Source organism: Crinia signifera, chromosome 8 (assembly GCF_055691185.1).
Source record: "Crinia signifera chromosome 8, ASM5569118v1, whole genome shotgun sequence".
Classification (NCBI taxonomy): Eukaryota; Metazoa; Chordata; class Amphibia; order Anura; family Myobatrachidae; genus Crinia; species Crinia signifera.
The window spans coordinates 41,918,632-41,941,685 of record NC_139224.1 but is presented as its reverse complement, the minus strand read 5'-3'; the positions used below and the strand labels follow the sequence as shown (position 1 = coordinate 41,941,685).

The 23,054-nt window shown below is 43.9% G+C and overlaps 1 protein-coding gene across 12 annotated transcripts in view; it reads left to right on the top strand.

Moving 5' to 3' along the window:
• ERC2 (ELKS/RAB6-interacting/CAST family member 2) overlaps positions 1 to 23,054 on the top strand; it is an 875,436-nt gene that overhangs the window by 609,038 nt on the left and 243,344 nt on the right. For all 12 annotated transcript variants that reach the window (XM_083156222.1, XM_083156227.1, XM_083156223.1 and 9 more), the window contains one exon: positions 17,076 to 17,207. In XM_083156222.1, coding sequence (XP_083012348.1) covers positions 17,076 to 17,207 — 132 coding nt within the window. The remainder of the gene's footprint in view (positions 1 to 17,075; positions 17,208 to 23,054) is intronic.

The following is a 23,054-nucleotide window of genomic DNA, read 5'->3' as shown; positions in this document are numbered from 1 at the left end:
GGCCTGGGGTACTCTTTACCTAGAAGGGGCATTGAATGCACTAAAAAATCGGGTGCGATGCGACCGACGCGATGCCCGTGATTTCCCATAGGGAACAATGTTAAATGTCTCAATTGACCCGATTTTCCTGTTCAATGCCTCAATTGACCCGATTTTTCCATAGGAAACAATGTTAAATGGCCCACAGAGGCCAAATAGGCACCCTGAAGTGTGAAATGGCCCCCACAATTGTTAACGCCACCCCACGATCAACGTGAACCCGAAGCGTGGCGAGCGCAGCGAGCCCGTGAGGGGCGGCGGTACGCGTCCTACGACCTTTTCATACCCCCACTATCCACGTCGGCGTGGAGTTGAGAATAGAATAGTGTGGCGAGCGCAACGAGCCACCGAGCCCGAAGCGTGGCGAGGGGACGCGGATACCTGTCAAGCCCGCGAAGGGACGCGTTTACCTGTGAAGGTATCCGCGTCCCCTCACAGGGGCTCGCTGCGCTCGCCACGCTTCAGGCTCGGTGGCTCGCTGCGCTCGCCACACTATTCTATTCTCAACTCCACGCCAACGTGGATAGTGGGGGTATGAAAAGGTCGTAGGACGCGTACCGCCACCCCTCGCGGGCTCGTTGCGCTCGCCACGCTTCGGGTTCACGTTGATAGTGGGGTAGTGTTAACAATTGTGGGGGCCATTTCACACTTCAGGGTGGCTATTTGGCCTCTGTGGGCCATTTAACATTGTTTCCTATGGAAAAATCGGGTCAATTGAGGCATTGAACAGGAAAATCGGGTCAATTGAGACATTTAACATTGTTTCCTATGGGAAATCGCGGGCATCGCACCCGATTTTTTAGTGCATTCAATGCCCGCGATGGCCGCAATTTTTTTACCTGCGATGACCACGATCAAAATCGTGGGCGCCGTGCTAGGTAAAGAGTACCGGGCCTGGTAGTGGAACCTGAGAACCAGGGTTGGGTAGTATCTGGGACCGGTGAAGGTCTGAAGTTGTGAGAAGGCACACTTTGGAGAGGTAATTCGGAGGAGGTGAAGCAGCGATTCCTGTGTACCAGAAATCAACGCGTTTCGCTGCTCCTGCAGCATTGCTGGATTCCTTAACATGTTTCCCCCAAAAACACTATTGACTTTTGTTCTTACCAGAACATCCATCCAACTGGAGGCATCCTGAGAATATTTGTTGGTCATTCACTAAATACTGTGCGGGACAGCCACTACCAGTGACTGTCCATGTTGTGTTGAAAATGTCTGTCAGCCCTAGGCCATTCAGCTACGGCATTCCTATAGTACTGCATGTCTGTTATTAATTTATAGATTGCATGACTGTGGCCATATTGAATCATGTTATATGAGTCTCCCAGTCCATACAGATTTTAGAAGCTATGCTCCTGTGATCTAATTATTCAACTGACACTGACAGTGCCCAATTTAAATGAGTACCAAAAACAGACTCACTTCATTCTCTTGAGGATTACCGTGGGAACGCCCAGCATTTTCATGGGAATGCCCATGAAAACCTGGGCATTCCCATGGGCAATTACCCATGCCGTTTACCTCCCCCCCCCAACCCCCAGCCTCCCCCCTGCCCACCGGTCGCAACGTTGGGTATGTGTACCCAGCAAATAATCTGTTTGCCGTGGCCACACACAACCAGTGCATGCATATGCACAGATATGTGCATGCACACTGCACAAACATCATGCTCGCATGCAAATTCACATGCAAGCGTACTGACCAGAATAAGGTCCATAGTGCCTGTTTATCAGTGAAAACTGAGTCTCCAAGGTGCCGTTTCTCAACAAGTGCTCCATTTATTGCCGGTGCTTGCAACAAGTATCTAGTCTGTCTGTTGTAGGTGACCGGTCTCTATGTTCTGGGTTACTTACAGTCAGGGTTGGGGTGTTGAGTCGCCGATTCCATTTTCAGTTCTGTGTATCAGGGTGTAGGTTCCAGGTATTCCAGGAACCCTATTTTCTGGTTCAGATCCCAGTCTTTAGATTCCTTCCCTGCAGCCAGTGATACTTTAGTTATAGTACCTTCTTGAGGAGCAGACGTCTTATTAAAGCTATTCATCTGAGCTTCACTCCTGATTCAGCTGGAGCCAAGGGTTCCGATGCAGATCAACAGAAAATTACATATAACTGGTTACTTGAAATGGTGTGGAACTGATATTCTCAAGTTTCAGTAAAGATTTGTTCACATAAAGGGGATCCCAGTAGACCTTGATGTCAGTGAATATCTGTCGATTAGGAGGCATATCTTTTGCCTGTGCAAATACTCACTGATAATGATGACTAAACCCAATTTGTGATATAGCCCTGTACTTGGAACAATTGACACTTTTTTTTCTGTACATGTTTCCTTTGAGCAAAATATATAAAATTTGCTTCCAACTCTTCACTCTTCCAATATTGTTGTGATACCTAGAACTAGAAAATGGGTGGCCTTCATGATGCACCAAACCAAGTTAGACTTCCTGGTGCCCTTCACTGCAAGGTGCCTACTGGAAGCTGAAGCCAGGCAGCTGCTCTTTGATATGCAGGTAATCAGTCAAGCACAGAAATATTTCCTTAGCCAGCCCAGCTGTAGTAAATTGAACTAGAGCAAAATGAGGATCTCTGCTGTCAGCTGTATGTTCTTCCTCAGTACAAGACTGATGATTGGTTACTGCTCTTGTAAGGCTGGCCCCAGATTGCTGCCAATCAAATATTTGGGTCTCTAACAACCTTATGAACTGTACCTGCCAGGGAATATTGGATTTATAAGCTGTGGTACTGACAGGATATCTAATGACCCATACAGAACGAGGGTCATCTGAATGTTCATGTGTAGGTAAAGCATGTTTTGATAATCAATTTGTTCACCTTTTCTCTCTAATAAAATTCTACTTCTCTTGTGCAGAAAATATAGGGTAGATATAAGAACTGGTGTTATGGGGAAGAAGGGGTGCATTGTTACATTCGTTGACACCGCTTTCCCAGATGTATAAAGGAGGAGAAGTGTGTGAAATGACAGAGGTGCTATGCACCCCTGTCTATATTGGCACTGCTATCTAACAGACATAACTCTGATGCCGAGGGCAATATATGAATGGTCGGTGGCACCGATTGTTCTGACACCTGTAGCTATTGACAGCTGCAGGTGTCATTGCTCATACACCTGACCAGGGACAGCGCCACCTCTAGCTGCGACAGCTGCCGTTCCCAGGCTGCAACCCACAAGAGTATCAAGTTCTCATGCATGCCCATAGGATCTGGTTGTGTGTGTGTAAGGGGGGGGGGGGATAGGGTGGAACCTGTAGTTGTAGGTGGTATTAGTTCATAGTAATTCCAACAAAAAAGCATGCCCCCCCCCACCTATGTCAATAGATGATGCAGGTGTCACTGGTGTCACTAACAAGTTGGGGCCACCACCCCCCATGTCCTAATGGGTCCATGGTTCTCCTCCACCTGTGGACCGCCCCTCCTGGTACTCAATAGGAAATAAGTTCCACCTCCTCTCCAGGAACACTTTAAGCCCTGGTAGGAGGGGGGAGTTTTCCCTCCCCTGTTTTGGCAGACAAGGTATTTTCAGCGGGGCTTCCTGTTTCGCTGTGTGCTATTCCACATTTAAAATGGGGGTAATCCTATAATATTAAACACAACTGCAAAGAACATAGAAGAATTCCATGTTTCTGTGGTCATCTTAGATACATTTGGTTTGGAACTTACATGCAAGTCTGGGGGATGCTTTATTTGGCATGTGGATATTGTTGTGACTTAGCCGACATCTTTCATATGCATCTAGAACGTGTGGATTTTATTTACATCAAGTCAATTCTTGTTTTTTAGAGCATGAATAAATATTACTCACAACCAAGAAACAGTTGCAGTAAGGTACACACCCTACATTTACAACAGTGATCTATTGTATGGAGGACTTTATTAAACCATTCCTGTACATGTATAATGCTTATGGTGACCTCTCTGTACCCCATCTGCCTCCATTATTTTGTTCCACAAAACTTCACACCAGTCTTCACTTATCATGTTCATGTGACTTATTATTTAGAACAATGCCATTGTTTCCATGTCTCATATGCAGTGATAATCGGAGAATGACCCTATAAGCCAGTTTATACACTTTACTAGATTTGGGGGTATATTCAATGCTCTTTAGAAAGCTGTGACGACGAGCAGTGCTGTTTGCACAGCTCGCGGGTCAGTATTCAACTGACCCCCCCTGCACCCGCCGTTTCCACCTCGCTGGATTTTTACAGCGTGGTGGAAACGGTGTGTGCAGCCGCCAACACAGCAAGGCTCATGGCTAAATTCAGAGGGCTCCTGCATTAGACGTGAACCTCGCCGTTTTGGGGAACCCTTTATGTTGATTAGGGTGAGCGGCTGGCGCGAGGGTTATACGCGATCGGCACTAAAAAAAAACCTCGCCGGCCACATTGAATACACCCCTTGGACTTTCTGTTCCACTTAATTGATTAAAAATAGATAAAAAAAGATATAGTTTAAAAAGCAAATGGCTCGTTCACACAATACTTTTGTAAAGATATTAATTGAATTGTCTTTATCCGGAAATAGTGATAAGAGAAAAGGTTACTGCCATGATATGTAGTTAAATATTCAATGTCACTGTTGATCAGGTTATCACCAATGTTATCCACTTAAGCAAAGGTGCTGAACATTCTGCCCTCCTGCTGTTGTGGAACCTTATCTGCAACCAAATTCTATGTTCCTTTGTTACACATCCCAGCATGCTTTGCCACAGTTTTTCTAAACTTGTATCAGGGCATTGTGTAGTTCCACATCATGTGGGGGGTAGAATGTTGAGGACTCCTGCGCAACGCCATCATGTTTATAGTGCAGTGAAAATGTTTCCCCAATATTAGGTTTCTATGATGTGAGCAATACTGATATTGGCCTCCGTAACTAACTAACATCTTCAGATAGTGGTAGCCCATTGTTACACATTGTGGAACCCCTCCAGGAACTCTCCACCGGAATTGGCCTCTGTGCATGGTGGTCAGTGAGGCCTGAGTATGTGCAGTAGGACTGGCACCACACTGGGCACATCACAGGAACAGGCTCCTGCACCTGCCTGTGGTGATAAATTCCCCCAATGTGATGGCATTCTGCAATGTGATCTTGGGCACTAAAATCGCAATCAGATCACATTGCAAATGCGATAAATGGACCCCTGTACCAAAGATGCAAAATGCGTTTAATTGCAATACTCTTATAAAGGCTTGTTTTTCCTCTCTATTGAATAAATACAGTAGGTACACAGACAATACTGTTTATGTAGTATTAGCCTCTGCAACTCACTGCCCTCTATCCATCCTCCAAATGCAATACAGCTGACTATTGTGCAGTGTGAGCTGCATTCTGGGTTGTGTCTTCATATAATGGAGAGGTCCCACCTGTTTGTTACACAGGGGTCTGGACATTAGAGGGATATGTCCAATAACACTCATCCTTATTAAAAGTCTTGTGGACAGGACATATGTGGTTTGCTGGATTGTTTATAGAACGTATTAGAGAAATAAAATGTCACAATCCTGCCTAAGTCCTGTATATCTGGCCTGTTGTATATATCTGGCCTGTCATGTCTGCTCTTCAGTTCTGTGTATTCCAGTCTGCTACAGCTAGACTGCAATTATTCTTCCTAAGAGACTGTGCATGTCTACTAATTAGCATGCTAATGAACATTCATTTGTCAGTTATTGTTGTCTTCAATTTCCTATCAATGGTTCACATCGTGTCATGCTAGTGAACATATATTCGTCAGTACCACAGTACCAGCATCAATAGTTCTTCCAGTATCGATACCAAAGTTCTTCAGCATCCACTCTTCAGTTCCACAGGTTCAGCATCATTCTCAATTCTCAGATACAAAGTCTTCACAGTATTCTTCAGCATCGTTTTCCAAGCCACAGTTTAAAAGTCTTCACAATACTCTTCAGCTTCGCTTTCTATGTATCAGTTTACAGGTCTTTCAGTGTTCTTCATCATCGTAGTCCTACCATAGTCTGCAAGTCCTCAGTCTACCCTGTGCTGTCTATGATTCATAGTTGCCATCCTTCAATATCTGGTTAGTTCGGTCACTGTCCTTGTTCATGATCCTCTGCTGTTGCACTCGAGACTTCAATCGTTTACTTTTCATGTTATGTTTGCAATCTTTATTATTGAACTGTATTGTGAGAATCTTTCATTAAATCTTCAAAACCTATTTAGCTCTCCTCAGTCTTCATCCAGAATTCTCCCAATTCCTCTTACATGAGAAGGCATTACATACGGCCACCAATCTTCCATCACACACCCATCACCACTTCCTCAGCTCCTCCTCTCCTCCCAGTTCCACAAAACCTGGTAACTGTATACAGGTGTAGCCCCTGTCATCTTTGGCCGGGGCTCGCCAGAGCCTCCCCTCTCAATCCTCCATCAGCGGGGCAGTGGCATCCTGCCCGCGGAGACGGGCAAGGTTAGGGGGGTCGGGGCAGCGAGGGGGACCAGTGGCGGTGGGGGAGGCGGCGGAGACCCGGGGGAATCTCCGTTACCACGGGACGCATGAGTTTAAGCCGGCTCCATCTGTATATATACCAAATATTGGTGAAAATGATTGTTTCCTTTATGTCATTAGGAACAAACCTTTTGTCTATTTAACCCCGGTCCTGACCCCTCTTTTGTTCATATAGGGTGGAATGTATAGTTTAACAATAGCTGGAGGGCCAAAGGTTCCCTATCTCTGTTACAGGGAATGGGATAAAGACATGCTCACATCTGTACAATGTTGGGTGGTATTGTGGGTATACAAGTACAATTGCTAGGTTTCCTAAAGTAAGTTGGGTAAGCCTTTGTTTCATGTAATGATACTGGATAAAGGAGACTGCCACATTCAGAATCTGCACTACCAGACAAAATAGACATTTAGCTTGTTGGGAGGGATGTGGAAATGATTTAGTGATTAATGAGAATGAATCAGCCAGCAGACAGAGAAATAGCAAGATCTGGAAGGGAGAGCAAAATCATCTAATATATCAGTAAGGCAGCTGAGTAGAGTGTGCTTATTGTCTCACTTACTTTTATCAAGCTTGGGTTTCTAATGTAGGTGATATGATAACCCTATACTGTATATTTATGTGTGTGTGAGATTCAGACTTTCACCGGTGGGTCCCATATGACATTAGGATGAAATCAAGATCCCAACACATTTTAGGTACGTATGCTAACACTCCCAACCTGCAGCTTAATCCTAACCCTCCATGTGGCCCACTCTCCCCAGAACCCCCCGCCCCACACAGCCTAACGCCAATCCTCCCAATCATATTTACAATCAGGATGCTGACAGTCGGAATTCTGGAGCCAGCATTTCCAGCAATATCAGGATGCCGGAGCTGGTCTTCTGACCAGTGTCTAGATTATTGCATCGGGATTCCAACTGCTGGTATCCCGACTGATTAAATTCTAAGCTAGGTGCACTGTTGCTTGCTTTACTGCATGCTGTGCGTTACCAGGCGGTTACAGGTTTTAGCAGGGTTCGTGGGTCATAGCTGACTAACCACAGAGCTTCGTTGGAAGAGCAGCGGTCACACTGGGATCCTTTTATGAACTCTACAGGTGCTGCTGTTCATGCAGGTGCTACTTCAGGGTTTGGAGTCTGAAGACAGGTATATCCATTGTCTCTAGGGGTGCTATTCAATTGTTATATTGTGCCCGATCTCCCATCTAAAGTAAAGGAAGATATTCAATCGATGTATATTTTTGTGCAGATCGCGCCCATTATGGTCAGGTTTAGCCACGGATTCCTGCATTTCAGCTCACCAACCCGGGTATAGTGAGCAGAAATGCTGGTGAAAAACAATTGAATACCACCCTAGGAGTTACGCCCATGCACCCAAGGCAGAGGATTATATGCTTATTTGTGGGTCTCATATTAAAAATTACGGCCTAATGCTGAAGAACTCATATTTTGCATTAAAAGAAAGGTACCCCTCATTTAATTGTGGGTGCCATTGTAGCAGTACTTTCTCCAACTATGACACTGGGGGCAGGATGTAATGTGGTGAGAGAATGGCCATGTGGTGGCGGCCATGTGGGATGCGGTCCAAACTCTGAGGTTTTGTTAGAGGGGCGATCATTTACAAGGCATGGTTTTATGTTGTAAATGATTGCCCCTTTAAAAAAAACCTCAGAGTTCGGTTGGCATCCCGCACAGCCACCGGACTTGCAACACTTTAAATCCAGCCCTTCATCTTTTATTCAATTTAGTAACTTTCATAAATTTTTCTTTGTTATTTCTTTGTATTTCTTTTTAGATGGCATTTGGAAGGTTTTGCTGTGCGAGCGTAACTATAATTTTTTTCTTGTTGCACAAAACGTCCAATCCGGTAGAGCCCCCGGAAAGTCTGTAGAGGTCATAAAGAAAAGGGACAAGAAAGAGCTTATTTTGTCTCCATCTCTTGGCAAGTTAGCCTGTTGTTTTTGCTTATTTAAACGGTGTTCATGAATGCTTTAGTCTTAACATCATCCAGATGACTGATCAAAGCGCAAGTCCTAATTCCACGTTGCTAAAATATTTTTAAAAAGACAGTTTAAATATTGGAATTTTACAGCTACAGATTGCTTCTAAGCTGCTTGCTCTATTACCAGTCAATCAAGGGTTTTTATTTCACTTTAGCTGATCCGCACTAAACCTTCTGAATATTAGGGTTATATTAATGCCTGGCGGTCTCCGGCGGTGCTGGTGGCATGCTTTTATTTGACTTATTAGGTTTTTTTTTTATATTTCTTGGGCTACATAGAGTTTTATCAGATATAAACTATATTAGCTGTTTTGCAGAGTTTCAGTACTGGTTTGAGTAGTAAGATATGTAGAAGACTGTATGGAAAGGGCAATTGTAACTTTGTGAATCAACAACCACGGACTAATCAAATAATAACCCCTTAAGTATCTACCACCTAGTACTAATTCCTACACACTAAACAGCTTACATAATACTTAGCAGCAAGTAGTAACTGTTTCTAAGTCTTTCATGAAGTAGTTATGACTTGACTCTCTACCTTCAAGTAGTACTACCATGTAATAAAACCATACATACTGACCGGCAAGTCCAAGCAGGTTAGTAGTCTGCAACACCTAACATACTGTCATAAAGAATTAATATCTTACATATTTACCAGCAAATGTGAACTGCCGACATACCTTTCCACTAGTATTAACAGCTTACATACCTACCAAGGAGTAATAACTGCATACATACTGTAGATACATTCCTATCAAGGAGTAATAACAGCATACATAGGTACACGTCATAGGCGAATCTAGGGGGTGGTCCGGGGGTTAGCCCATTTTGTAGCTGAGGGATGGGGCTTTCCAACGAGCCCTAGACCCCTGGAAACCGGAGATACTGCCAAGCAAAGCTGGAACATTTTCCCTATAGGATAACATGGGACCCGCTAATTCCGACCCCCACCCAGTTCAACGGCTGCCAGTTCCCCCTTCGGCATCACTGAAGCTCGAGGTTGATCTCAGTCGAACCCAAATCTCTGGGCCTTCAATCTGATACCAGGCTGGATCCATATGGGTTAATTGGTTCCAGGGATATTGAGGTTAAACCGTTTTTTTTTTAATTTCTTAAATGTAATTTCATGACTGTTTATGTTCTTTGAGGGCAGATTTCTCTGGAAACTAAACAGCCCAGTTACGGGACCAAAATTTATTCGAAGCCAACTCAAAAGTTCTTCAATATGATACTGGTCTCATGTAAATGGGTCAGTTGGTTCCGAAGATATAGCTGGTTGGTTAAAGGGGGGTAGGGAGAGGGGAGTGGTTGTCTCTCCCCCTCACACCAGAAAATGCAGGGACTAGGCTGGTGTATAAGGGGTCAGCCTGGGAATGTCCCTGCATTATCCTGGGACCATATTCCCGGGTAAATCCCTTCATTTTCTGTTGTGAAAGGGGTATTATTTCAAACAGCCGTGACCTGCAGTTCTCTGAATACAGCCGGGCAGCCCCCTGCTCTCTGCCCAGCTGTCAATGACTGTCACCCCTGCAGCTTCCGCTCCAATTCTTCTCCCCGCTTTCACCTCAGCCCGCCCCCCTTTAATCATGTGGTGCCGGCGCCCAGCGTGCTCCCCCGACGTCACGCACAACAACAGCACGCACAATATTTAAAATGTCCACTCGGCTAGAGGGGACACCAGGAGGGGAGTGGGAGCGTACTCTGCACTGCGCTCTGCTTCTCTCCCCATAGAAGCAGCTGCACCGCTCTCCCCATAGAAGCAGCTGCACCGCTCTCCATCTCTCCCTACAGCCGCAGCAGCGAAGGCTTATATAAAAGTTTACAGTAAGTGGCACTTTTGGGGGCATTGCTTAAGGGACACTACAAGTGGCGGTATGTGGGGGCATTACGCATAATATGTGGCTTAATGTGTAAGGGGCATTACGGTGTGCAGCATCATGTGTAAGGGGCATTATGTGTGCAGCATCATGTTTAAGGGGCATTATGTGTGCAGAATCATGTGTAAGGAACATTATGTGTGCAGCATCATGTGTAATGGGTACTATGGTGCGCGGCATCATGTGTAATGGGTACTATGGTGTGCGGCATCATGTGTAATGGGTACTATGGTGTGTGGCATCATGTGTAATGGGTACTATGGTGTGCGGCATCATGTGTAATGGGTAATATGGTGCCATCAACCCCCTAGCAATGAGCAGGCAGGTTAGCAGCACTTATGTGGCAAATATGTAATGGGCATTACGGTTTGTTATATAGTATGTAATGGGCATCTTGATGTGTGGCACAATGTGTAATGGGCATTATGGTGTGTGGCCTTATGTGTAATTGGCCTTACGGCGTGTGACTTTATGTTTAATGGGTATTACGGAGTTTGCTAAAATGTGTAATGGGCATTACTGTGTATGGTCTAAAGTATAATACCACACCCCTTTTTGTGATGCCACGCCTCCTTCCCATGAGACCACGCCCCGTTTTTGCCGCACGGCTATGCCGCGCAAAGGTCCCCCTACTATTGTGTTTAGATCTGGGACCACCCATTACCATAATTCTAGATCCGTTTATGGTATACGTACATACCTACCATCCAGTACATAGAGCATGACTGTAGGCAATTTTTGTAGAAGGTTTACCCACAAGTTAGTTGGCCTGGGGTCAGAGCTGGCGCTAGGCATAGGCAAACTAGACAAATACCTAGGACATTTGGAATGCCTGTGCGCATACATTCCACATTGACAGTTGGCAATATGTATAAGGTCAGGCGTAATGTGACAGGCGTAATGTGTATAAGGTAAAGAGGTACTGTGTGGTGTAGCATGAATAAGGGACACTATCATGTGATGTAATGTGAATAAGGTTGCACTACTGCTGCAATGTAATTGATTTGGTACTGCTGTGTGGTCACACCCCTTCCCAGCAAGACCACACCCCTTTCTGTCTCTATTTAAAATATTGTAATTTGGAAACAGGTCCAAAACGTCTAGTTACGGCTCTGTGGATGAGGATTACTATAGGTGAGGAGCGACTGATGTTGCTGGCTGCTGCTGTGATCTGTGCTGCTGGGTAATGGATGATGTGCTGGGAAAGGGCTTCTGGGTTATTGGTCAGAACTGTTGATGGTGCTAGGGGGCACCAGACAAAATCTTGCCTAAATTGGTTAGGATCGGATCTGCCTGGGGCCCTCACACTCTGTACCTGGCTCTGCACCTTACTACAAGCAGATAAAGAATACTTATCCGCAAGCAGTAATCCACGTTTTAACTTTCCACCCTGTTTTCAGTTGTGAATTCACCCTGATTTGTTATTTATAGATGGAAATGCTGTAAGACCAGCTAGTCTCTGCTTACTGGCGGTGCCACATATTAATGACACCCACTGCATTCATTTGCAAGCACAAATCAGACAGACCCGTGTAATGAGTAGGTTTATGTGGATTACCCACATTTTGTTTTGCATCAGTTATTTCTTCGGAATTTTAATTCCATCTCGGTAATAAAAAAAAACAAATCTAAAGATGTTTAATATCCATATGAAGGATTTCCAGATGGACCATGTTTGAAGGGTTCACAAGCTCAAATCTTTGGATTAGAAAAGTATTCAGCCTGTAACACTTTGAAGCTCCCACGTTTATGTTCCGGATGAGGCCGCATTGCTGATTTTCACACAAGGCTGAGCTGTGCATCGCCTGGGGGTGGTATTATGGTATTGATCTCTTACCAACCGGTCAGTTCTGTGTTGAGTTCATTTCCATTAATGTATTTCATTAGTAATTGATTCAACTTGACCCCATCTACAGTCTTCATTAACATGAAGTCAATGATCCCATACACTAGTGCTTATTACTGTGGACAGATCAGGGATTGTAGAGTTCAGTTGTTAGAATTATAGTGTAGTTATAGTGTAGCATACTGTAGGTATATACTGTATCTATATTCGGGCTTTACCACCATAATTCATGTCGTAGGGTTTGTACCAATACTCTGGTGTCTCCTTTCAGCGCTATATAAAGTCTGTGGGAGCTTTATTAATAGTTTTTGACACTTGAAGGAATTAAATAGTCCTCAAATAAAAACCAAACTTAATTGTAAGTGCCAGGATGGGAGATCCTTGTTCTAGTGTTCGCTCCCTGTAGTTATGAAATGATTGGAAGCAAGTACATTACGGGTGGGTTGTATCATTGTGTTATATTTAAATATCGTAAAGGTCAACTGTAATTTCTTTTGTATGTATAAAGCAGAAAAACCTGATGGCTGGTACCTGCTTCTACTTTCGTGGTATCTGCTGTGGCTACATGATATTAAGATCCATAAACAGCCTCAAAGTCTGTAATCTTATATATATATATATATATATATATATATATATATATATATATATATATTAAGGTTTCTATTTGTAATGTATTTGAACACCCCTGCACCAACTGAGATGAAACCAACGTTGGATTCTGGACAGGTATTCGGGGGTTTAGGGTCCTGGTCTGATCTCCAGGTAGAGTATGCTGGGTTAAAACTTTGACCCGGGGACCCTGTTCTGGTCCTTCCACTGGATGGATTCAGGGGAAAAGTTTGCAGAGTGGTAACATTGGATCTCAGAAGACACACTAGGAGGTTTAGGTCCTGGTCAGACCACTTGTTACTGTACATTTGCCAGAACTTTGACACCTGGAACCTATTTTGGGTCTTCTGTCAGATGAATTTGGATGAAAACTTAAAACTCACAGAAATAACCATAATTCAGTGACCTGAAATAACCAATTTAAACCCAGGAAATGCCAGATACTTCAGCTAGTGCTACCATTACAAACTACAGATTTAAAGGGGGCCACAGGGTTATATTACAGGATGTCCTTGCCAACTGCCAAAGCGGGAGATGAAATAGGGGGCATCGAGGCACGCATTTAAGGATCTACTGTATATAAGGCACTGTTCCAATAATGCAATAATCTGCAGTTTAATGGAGCAAACCAGTAACCTGCAACTTGGGAAGTTGGAGAGAACAAAGCGTTCCAAAAGCACAAAGTTGTAGAAGGTACAAGGTTAATACAATCAATAGGAAAACAAGTGTCTTATAACGTGGCATTGCAGTAAGAAGCACTTCATATATCATATCTGTGTTCTGTACCACAGTTTCCTGTCTGATAACCTTTGCTTTGAAGTAACCGTAAACAAGGATTGCCCATAGCGGACTACTGTATTCCACAAATGGATGTAACTTATGTCTCTATTTTCTGTAGGATTCTCTAATAGCTGGGTAGTCCTATAGTTAGTGTTGCCCAAAATCGACCATTCTGCATCACTTTCTAGTGTAATACACATGAGCCACAAATTCACATATGTTATACAGTATATGGGCACATGTGTTACCCTGTCTTATTTCTACCTAAGTTTTCTGTGCTTCAGTACAGTATGATAGGAGCCAGCTCTGTGGTGTTGTACGTGAGCACCCCAATATGTGTGCTGCCACTGCTTCTAAACATTTCTAGAAATGACATTTTATAGCTACATTGGGGGGGGGGGGGGGGGTAACAAAAGCACCCCCATTTATATGTGGAAGCAAAGTATAACACAACACAAGTATAGTTCTATGGAAATAAGTCTATTGAAAGTCACTGAAGTTGTCACCCACTGTATTCCCTGTGGTATATACTTGCATCAGGAGACATACAGCATGCCCTTAAGCATAAATGCGTGACATTTATGTAATCAGTTCTTAGGCAACACCAAGGTATTATATAAATATACAATCATTTGCTTAGGGTTGTTAAATATAGAGGGGCAGTGCACGATTACTGTTGATCACAGTTTGGAGATTTGGGGGTTTATTACATATTGGGTGGTCTCCTTGGGGTTTGAAGGCTACTGTACCGCTGAAGTTAGGGTTAATGTATGTTTTTACTCCTTATGTAATACCTTGGCGTTGCCTAACAATTGATTGTATTGTTTGTCTCCTGACTGTGTCTTGTTCTTGGGATGTTATACGGCGGATGCTATGCAATATTCCCATTTCATACTTTGCATAAACCAGTTCTGCCATCTTATAGAGTGCTCAGGCCTTGTGAAGAATACCTGCATTTTACACTATAGTCCTTTCACTTACATTTTGTAGGTGCCGTGTAATATTGTAATATTGGTGACGGTACTGCGCACGAGCAAACCCGTGGCTTTTATGGACAATTAGGTAGGTAGTGGCTTCCTTCCCGAAGCCAGCTGTCTGCTTATCACAGACCACACTGACAGTCCCGGAGGGAGGAAACACCTTCCATTGGGACCGCTGTCATGTGGATGACTGGCAGGTAAGACTTCCAAAAGGAAGTCACTACCAGTCACAGGGCCAGATGCACTAAGCTTCTAAGGGCGGGATGTATTAATATACATCGCCGCCCTTCGCCTGGCAGCCGCCGCGATGCTGCCGCATATGTACTAACATATGTGGCTAGCATCGGGTTGCGGTGACGGAGACCCCCGCGATACCTGTGATGTGGCTGCCAGTGTCCCCCTGCGTCTCCTCCTCCCTCTGCAGCCGGCTGTGACACCTGCTGGGGGAGGAGGAGATCAAAGGAGGACGGGAGGGGGGGGCACGCGGACGGGGGTGATACCCTGCCAGGCGACGACATGTACATAGGAAAATGCGGGAAAACCCCGTTTTACCGCATTTTCTCTTTAGTACATCCCGCCCTAAAAGTGATAAAATAGAGAGTGATAAACAGCCAACCAATCAGCTCCTACCTGCCAAAATTACGTGATTGTGGCATTTTAGCCCTGCCCCCTCCTCTGAGACCCACGGATTGCGGCATTTAAATGCTGAGGTAGGGATAAGATGGCCGCGATTGGGGGGCGCAGTGGGGGTCCCCCTGAATCCGGGAGGGGGACCCGATTGCCCACCTTTCCGGGGGGGCCGGGAGGGGGACCCGATTTTCGGGAGACTCCCGGCCATTCCGGGAGCGTAGGCAACCCTGCTGTAGCTAATGTTTGAAATCTGTTACAGTGTTGACATTTTTTTTAAATTATTAATCGTGAATAGCAAAGTCCGAAAAAACAATGCAATTCATCACATAGCCATGAAAGGTCAAGCTAAGTGACTCTAATCCATGGATAATTTGGACTTGACCTCTCGCATCTAGAAAGTGATTAATTATGACATCTATCTGTGCTCACGTTACACCACTCATCTCCACTGACTCACTCATACTTGTCTACACTCCCGGATCCTGCTGGAGACTCCAGATTTTTCAGGTAGACCTGACACACTACCAGAAAAGTGAGCACCCCCTCCTGCATCTTGCCCACTTCCTAGTGAAGTGAACAGAATGGGGAGAAGAAAAACAGGAAACTTCGGTCCATGTGTAGGGGGAGCGGCCTAGTGACGTAATTCTACGTTATCTGTGTAGTTTAGACTCTGACCCCTATTCAGATATTTGTGATTTATGGTATTTTCAGAAGTGATGTCTTTTAGTTGACCCAATAGCAGGGAAGACTAGAAGAAACCTGTAATGCCCATGGAAGTATGCAAATCACTGGTACACACTGAATGATCTGGCGGATATGTCATTACGATTTGTCCGGAAATGATATATTGGGATGAGAACGCTCTAGTTCAGGCATGTCCAAACTATGGCCCTCCAGCTGTGTTGAAACTACAAGTCCCATCATGCCTTGCCACGGTTTTTCTATTAGGGAATGCTAAAACTATGGCAAGGCATGCTGGGATGTGTAGTTTCACAACAGCTGGAGGGCCATAGTTTGGACATGCCTGCTCTTGTGTGTACCTGGCTTACCTGTTTTGCGCAGTAGCCTGTGGCCCTATTTCCTTGATTCAGCATGTTATTACCCACCTGTTTGTGTACTCTGATCTGTCTCTGACTATGGCAGAGATTTATAAATTGACATTTTTCTAGCACAACCTGTAAAAGGTTGATTGGTTGGCTGATACAGCGACCATCGGATGATTTATCTCCCCTTTGGTCGCATGCAAGTGGATATGTTCGTGTACACCCCCTTGCATGTTACTGAGGGGATTCGGCGCAGGGGGGGGGGGGGGTTTGGCCGGGCGGTGTTAAGACACTCGCTAAGCAGCAAACGACTGCTGCTTAGTGAGCACTACAGAATACAGTAGAATATTCCCCCATAGTAAGGTTAAAAGAAATAGTGCTTCATTCTGGTATCACAATCAATGCAGTAAAAGTACAAGGAAGTCAAAAAACCTGATTAGGTATTATTGTTTTACCTTTGTATTATTGTTATTATTATTTTTAGTAGTATTATTAGTAGTGTTATTATTGTTACTTTGCCTGCATATGATTTTGTGTGTTTTTTCACTACGCCGGAGGGATGTACAGAGCCAGCACTGCATGTCTCGGCCACTGTTTACATTCTGCAGCACACGTGGTTCTATTTTACTAGTGGCAGGATGAGAAGATCTTGTTGTGTATTTGGAGCGCAATCAGTTCTGTAAATGACGGGTGAGATGAGGACACGGCCGGTTATCTTGATTTTTGGTTTGTTGCAAATCAGGACTAACTCTGTGTGTAATGTTTTATATTGTTTTGTTTTCTACCCAGACACAAAACCGGATGAAGCTGATAGCGGACAACTATGAAGACGACCACCATCATCACCATCACCACCACCACCATCACCATCATCGTTCTCCCGGGAGAACGCTCTCTAGCCATAGACCCTCTCCAGATCAGGTTAGAGTCTTCAAATGTCTTATAATGAACCACGTATTGAATGGGTGACCTTGATAGGTTTCACGCAAAAGCAAACAAACATTGTGTCACAGTATATAAAATAAATAATCATAGTAATGAATTGCACAAGTTGTATAAATAAATTACAGATGGGGCATGGCTCATCTTTGCAGGGGATGGCGATGGCGACGCCAGCCGCCATACCCCGCTAGCCGCCATCTGTATAGCGAGAAGGGGACGAGAGGCACGCGCGTCCCGCTTCCAACGATTCCCCCTGGTCACCGCCGGCTTGTCGGCGGTCAACCGGGGTCCCCGACGCCTGCCCGCACCCCCCCTAACCCTGTCCGTCTCCCTGAAGCAGAGACGGACAGGGTTCCCGTCGTCCCGCCGACGGAGATTGAGACGCGCGCGTGCGCGTGAGACGCACGCGCGTCTCTGTCAAATGGCGAGCCGGGCTGCTGGCGGATCGCCAGCGGTGACGTTCTGGCGATTCGCCAGCAAAGAAGAGCCCGGCCCCATCTGTACAGTCACTATCAGCTATAGAACTAAGTAACAAGGGAAGTATGATTATTAAGGAACTTATTTGGGTTGCCCTATGGTCGGGCTGTGCGCTTGCGCATTTCTGTGCATATGCATATACAGGGTGCGTGAGCCCACAGCGAACATTTTGTTCACTGGGTGCACGCACCCTGCACAGCGGGCGGGGGGTGGAGAGGGGCATGGGGCACCAGGCAGCCTCATTACCATATGGAACTTTCAGCGTTCCATGGGCGTTCCCTTGAGAACGCTGGCCATTTTTATGGCAATGAGGGCAAGACAGACTGGCAGGGGGTGGGCAGCTGACATCACATTCGCCGGGCGGGGTTTGCAGGTCAACCAGACCTGCAAATGCAGTTATCTATTAATCGTGGCAGTGGCCATGCAAGCGTAGTGATTGTGACTGTCACTTACATGGATACTTGTTAATATTCATCAGAGGCACATAGAGGCTAGTTGTAAAGGCAACATTTTTTTACCCCCACTATAAAGGACCAGCTATCTCCATAATTTACTTAGTACCATGGCACTTGTGTGATACTTCTGTGCCCACTTATACTGAACGCCAATGGTAAGAGATCTTCCACTTGGTGGAACTGAGAATGCTGAGATGACGGGGGTTTGTAGTTCTGCTTGCTAGTTACCAGCTGGTCAAAAAAGTCAGGGCCGCCGGATGTGAGCACCCAAAAGGAGCAACACTTGAATTGCTCCGTTGGGTGCCATCCAGTGGCCACTGGTGTTCAAAACACTTCAATACCCACCATAGAGGTGAGCAGCAGTGTTTGCCTTTTATCATATAACATTTGTTTAAAAAATGGTAATACATTTTGTAACAAAAAAAAAAATCCAAATTAAAAATTCTTTCATTTATCTACTTAATTTATGTACTGTTATCACCATATTGAGTCATCTGTGGCAGATAGGAAATATGCCCATTATTTAAGATAGAGAATATTTACTCATAACAAATAAAACAGTTACTCATGGTTTAACTACCAGAAGAACGGAGGGCATTTCTATCCAGTCAGCAGTGCTTGCACCAGATAATAAGACTGTCCCTCAGTTGCTATTTGGTTATGTTATTCCAGCAGGTGGTCCTGAAATGCTTCCCAACTGGGGTGGTTTCAGGGCTACAATATTACCGGAGTGTAACAAATGGTACGGACTGTGTCTTAGATAAAGCTTTAGTCTTTGAACATCTACATTTAATTTATTGCATCGTTTTGCCTTTAGGCCATGATAAAAGAAAAAAAGACTTCAAAATGTGAATATTTATTGTCAAAACATTAGGATTTCTCAAATTGAAAACTTCTGACTCAACAATGGTTGTTATTAATAAAATATTTCACTTTGCTTGCCTTTGGGTCCACATTAAGCCCAAGAAGTTTAGCGCTTTAAAAGGAACAGACCCGGTTCGTGTCAACCGTATTAGGAGTGGACTTTGGCCAAAAATGAGTTTTATTAAAATAAAAGTTATTTTGGCAGAGGAATGATGACATTTAAACAATTTAATAATTTTCTGTAAATGGAGCCTTGATTCCCACTTAAAAAAAAAAAGAAATGTCTTTGATAGCGATCCCAAAGCACGCAACTGCCCTTGATTCCGTGCGCTGCTTGCATCTCTGCAGTTTTTCAAAAATCTCTCCAGGGACTGTATTTACTAAAGAAAAATGTGGACCCGTAATTATCCCTTTATTTATTATAAATCGCCAACTTCTTCTGCAGGTCTTCTTTTAAACATGTGCCCATTTATTTCTAAAGGGACTAACCGTAAAAAAAAAAAAAAATCAGGTTAGTTTATTTTAAAAAAAAGTTACAACTGTAAAAGCAGATGGTTTAGTTGCAGAGTCATCAAAATAGCAAAGGATGCATGTTATCACTACATTCAGGAACATTGAATGGATGTTCTGTTTTGATCACAATGATCCATTGAGTTTGGGCATTAAGACTTTGACATGTCGATGAACATATTGCAGTATCCGATGATGTTTCCCCTTTGTGTGCATGACTTCTTAGTGCCCAGATGGCAGATGTTGGAAATAAATTTCAAGCCTTCCACTTTACGGATGGCAGCAATGGATCATTGGAATTTTTCATACGTACTGTCACTAATCCGGGAAGCTGTCCCAGAATAGAAACATATGTTTACTGTAGATGTTTTGCAATTTATTTGAAATCACCCAGTTTCATTTTAAGAAGTAACAATTTTGGTACACTTGCCCATCCAAGGCAGTGGCCCTTATTCAGATCTGTTTAAAAATACAATTTTAGAGAGTTAGATTTGTGTGCGTTATTTTGTTTCTGTGCAGGGTAAATACTGGCTGCATTATTTTTACACTGAAATTTAGATTTCAGTTTCAGCACACCCCACCCAAATGTATCTCTCTCTGCACATGTTACATCTGCCCCACCTGCAGTGCATATGGTTTTGCCCATTTTGAGAACAAATATGGGGACTTGTGTATTTGCAGGGCCCCCACTAAGCTATTTGCTTAGTGGGCTATTCTGTGTGAAATCGCATGGCATCGCATGGCACGGTTTCGTGCCGTGCGATCTCACTAGTTAATTTATTCACTGCACCCTGGCCGCGGATCACATCACACGCAAATCGCATGCGATCGCATCACCCGGCGATTAATATCCATCAAGTTGTTGAATATTAATTGGTCAGGGCCAGAGTTCTCATTAGAGAAAAGTTGGTATTGGTGTGTCATTGGTGGTGGGAGCAGGAAGCTGAAGTTAAACTGGGTAAATCAGAATTGGAAATAGATCTAGGAGTTCAAATAGACAACAAACTGGGGTGTAGTGCTCAGTGTCTTGTAGCTACTAAAAAGGCAAATAGGCTACTAGCCTGTATAAGAAGTGGTATGGAGACTAGTGATGCAAAGCTAATTATACCGCTTTATAAAGACCGCACCTAGAACATGAAGTACAATTCTGGGCCCCACACTGCAAAAAAGACATCATGGAACTGGAAAAAGTCCAAAGAAGAGCAACAAAGCTAATACAAGGGTTGGAGAGATTGAATTGTGAAGACAGATTGGACAATTTGGGATTGTTTACGCTAGAAAAGAGACGTTTAAGGAGAGACATGCTTAACATGTATAAATATATCAGGGACCAATATAAGGAACTGTCAGGCACCCTCTTTGCTTTGAGGATGGACTCTAGGACACGCGGGCATGAGACTAGGTGAAAGAAGATTTCGTACCTTTACAAAAACAAAACTTTTTTATGGTCAGGTCAGGTAATATTGTGGAACTCTCTTCCTGGAGAAGTGGTGTCGGCAGAGACAATAAATTATTTTAAAATAATATAGAGTAGCTTCCCAGCGCTGGTCTATGTCTTCTAAATGTTATTCTCCCATAAATTCTGGATCTGTTTCTGGGGTGTGTTGCTAATGGGACCACACTGACCTTGGTGTTGGTCCCTATATGCAAAACAAGGTTTCTTTCAGAACGCTCCTCAGACAAGATCCTGCTATCTTCTTAGTAGGGAGGGAGAGGTGGTAAACCAATATAACTGACCTGATATTGATTCCCTATATGCACATCATGGTATCTTTTATGGCTCCAAAACCTTCTGTTAGCTCCTCTATTCACACTCAATGAATTAGAAAAACCGTACTGACCTGGCACCAGTGCCCTATGTTCATATCAGGGTTTCTTTACTATGTCCCAGGATTCGAAGCCAACACCAAACGTCAGAGATTTCCAAATGTTGAATGGTTTATTAAAACATGGTATATAAAAACTCCAAAATCCAAAAATTGATAAAAAGCCAGTATGGAGAGGGACGGAAAACTTCAAAACCTGTGACCCAAAAACAGCTCTCCCTTCCGGATAGGGGAGGGGCGTCCAGGGGTGGGACCGATGGAATTGGTCTGGTCCAAAGCTGTCCGTACCTCATCCACACCACACCAACGCGTTTCAAAGTGAATTCTTCCTCAGGGTGTGCTAGTGACATATCTGCCTATGGTTTATATACCCTACCCTCTCATCTGGGGGTGGGAACAATCCTGCCCCAGTACAAGGTAGGTACTAAAACCCGGATAGTACTCCTTTATGCAGATGCTTAAAAAACAAATGGTTAAAAATCCAAAATACATTAATCATATCCACAATAGTAACAATATACACAATCCATAAGAAATATTTCATAAAATACATACAATCCAGTCAATGTATGTATTTTATGAAATATTTCTTATGGATTGTGTATATTGTTACTATTGTGGATATGATTAATGTATTTTGGATTTTTAACCATTTGTTTTTTAAGCATCTGCATAAAGGAGTACTATCCGGGTTTTAGTACCTACCTTGTACTGGGGCAGGATTGTTCCCACCCCCAGATGAGAGGGTAGGGTATATAAACCATAGGCAGATATGTCACTAGCACACCCTGAGGAAGAATTCACTTTGAAACGCGTTGGTGTGGTGTGGATGAGGTACGGACAGCTTTGGACCAGACCAATTCCATCGGTCCCACCCCTGGACGCCCCTCCCCTATCCGGAAGGGAGAGCTGTTTTTGGGTCACAGGTTTTGAAGTTTTCCGTCCCTCTCCATACTGGCTTTTTATCAATTTTTGGATTTTGGAGTTTTTATATACCATGTTTTAATAAACCATTCAACATTTGGAAATCTCTGACGTTTGGTGTTGGCTTCGAATCCTGGGACATAGTAAAGAAACCCTGATATGAACATAGGGCACTGGTGCCAGGTCAGTACGGTTTTTCTAATTCATTGAGTGTGAATAGAGGAGCTAACAGAAGGTTTTGGAGCCATAAAAGATACCATGATGTGCATATAGGGAATCAATATCAGGTCAGTTATATTGGTTTACCACCTCTCCCTCCCTACTAAGAAGATAGCAGGATCTTGTCTGAGGAGCGTTCTGAAAGAAACCTTGTTTTGCATATAGGGACCAACACCAAGGTCAGTGTGGTCCCATTAGCAACACACCCCAGAAACAGATCCAGAATTTATGGGAGAATAACATTTAGAAGACATAGACCAGCGCTGGGAAGCTACTCTATATTTTCTGCTTGCTTGTATCTATAGGAGTGGTGCTCCTGGTTAGCGACCCAGCAGCGGCCTTATTTTAGCGCTGTTAAATCGAGAAAATTTTTTTTTTTATTTTAAAATAATGTTGGACAATAATCTATTGGGCAAAAACATCCAGGGGTACTAACAACAATAGTAATCTGTACATAATTATATCAGATTTCAGTTATATAAGGGATGAAGCAAATAGATCATGCACTTTAACAACGAAGGTTGAACTAGATGGACGCAAGTCTTTATTCA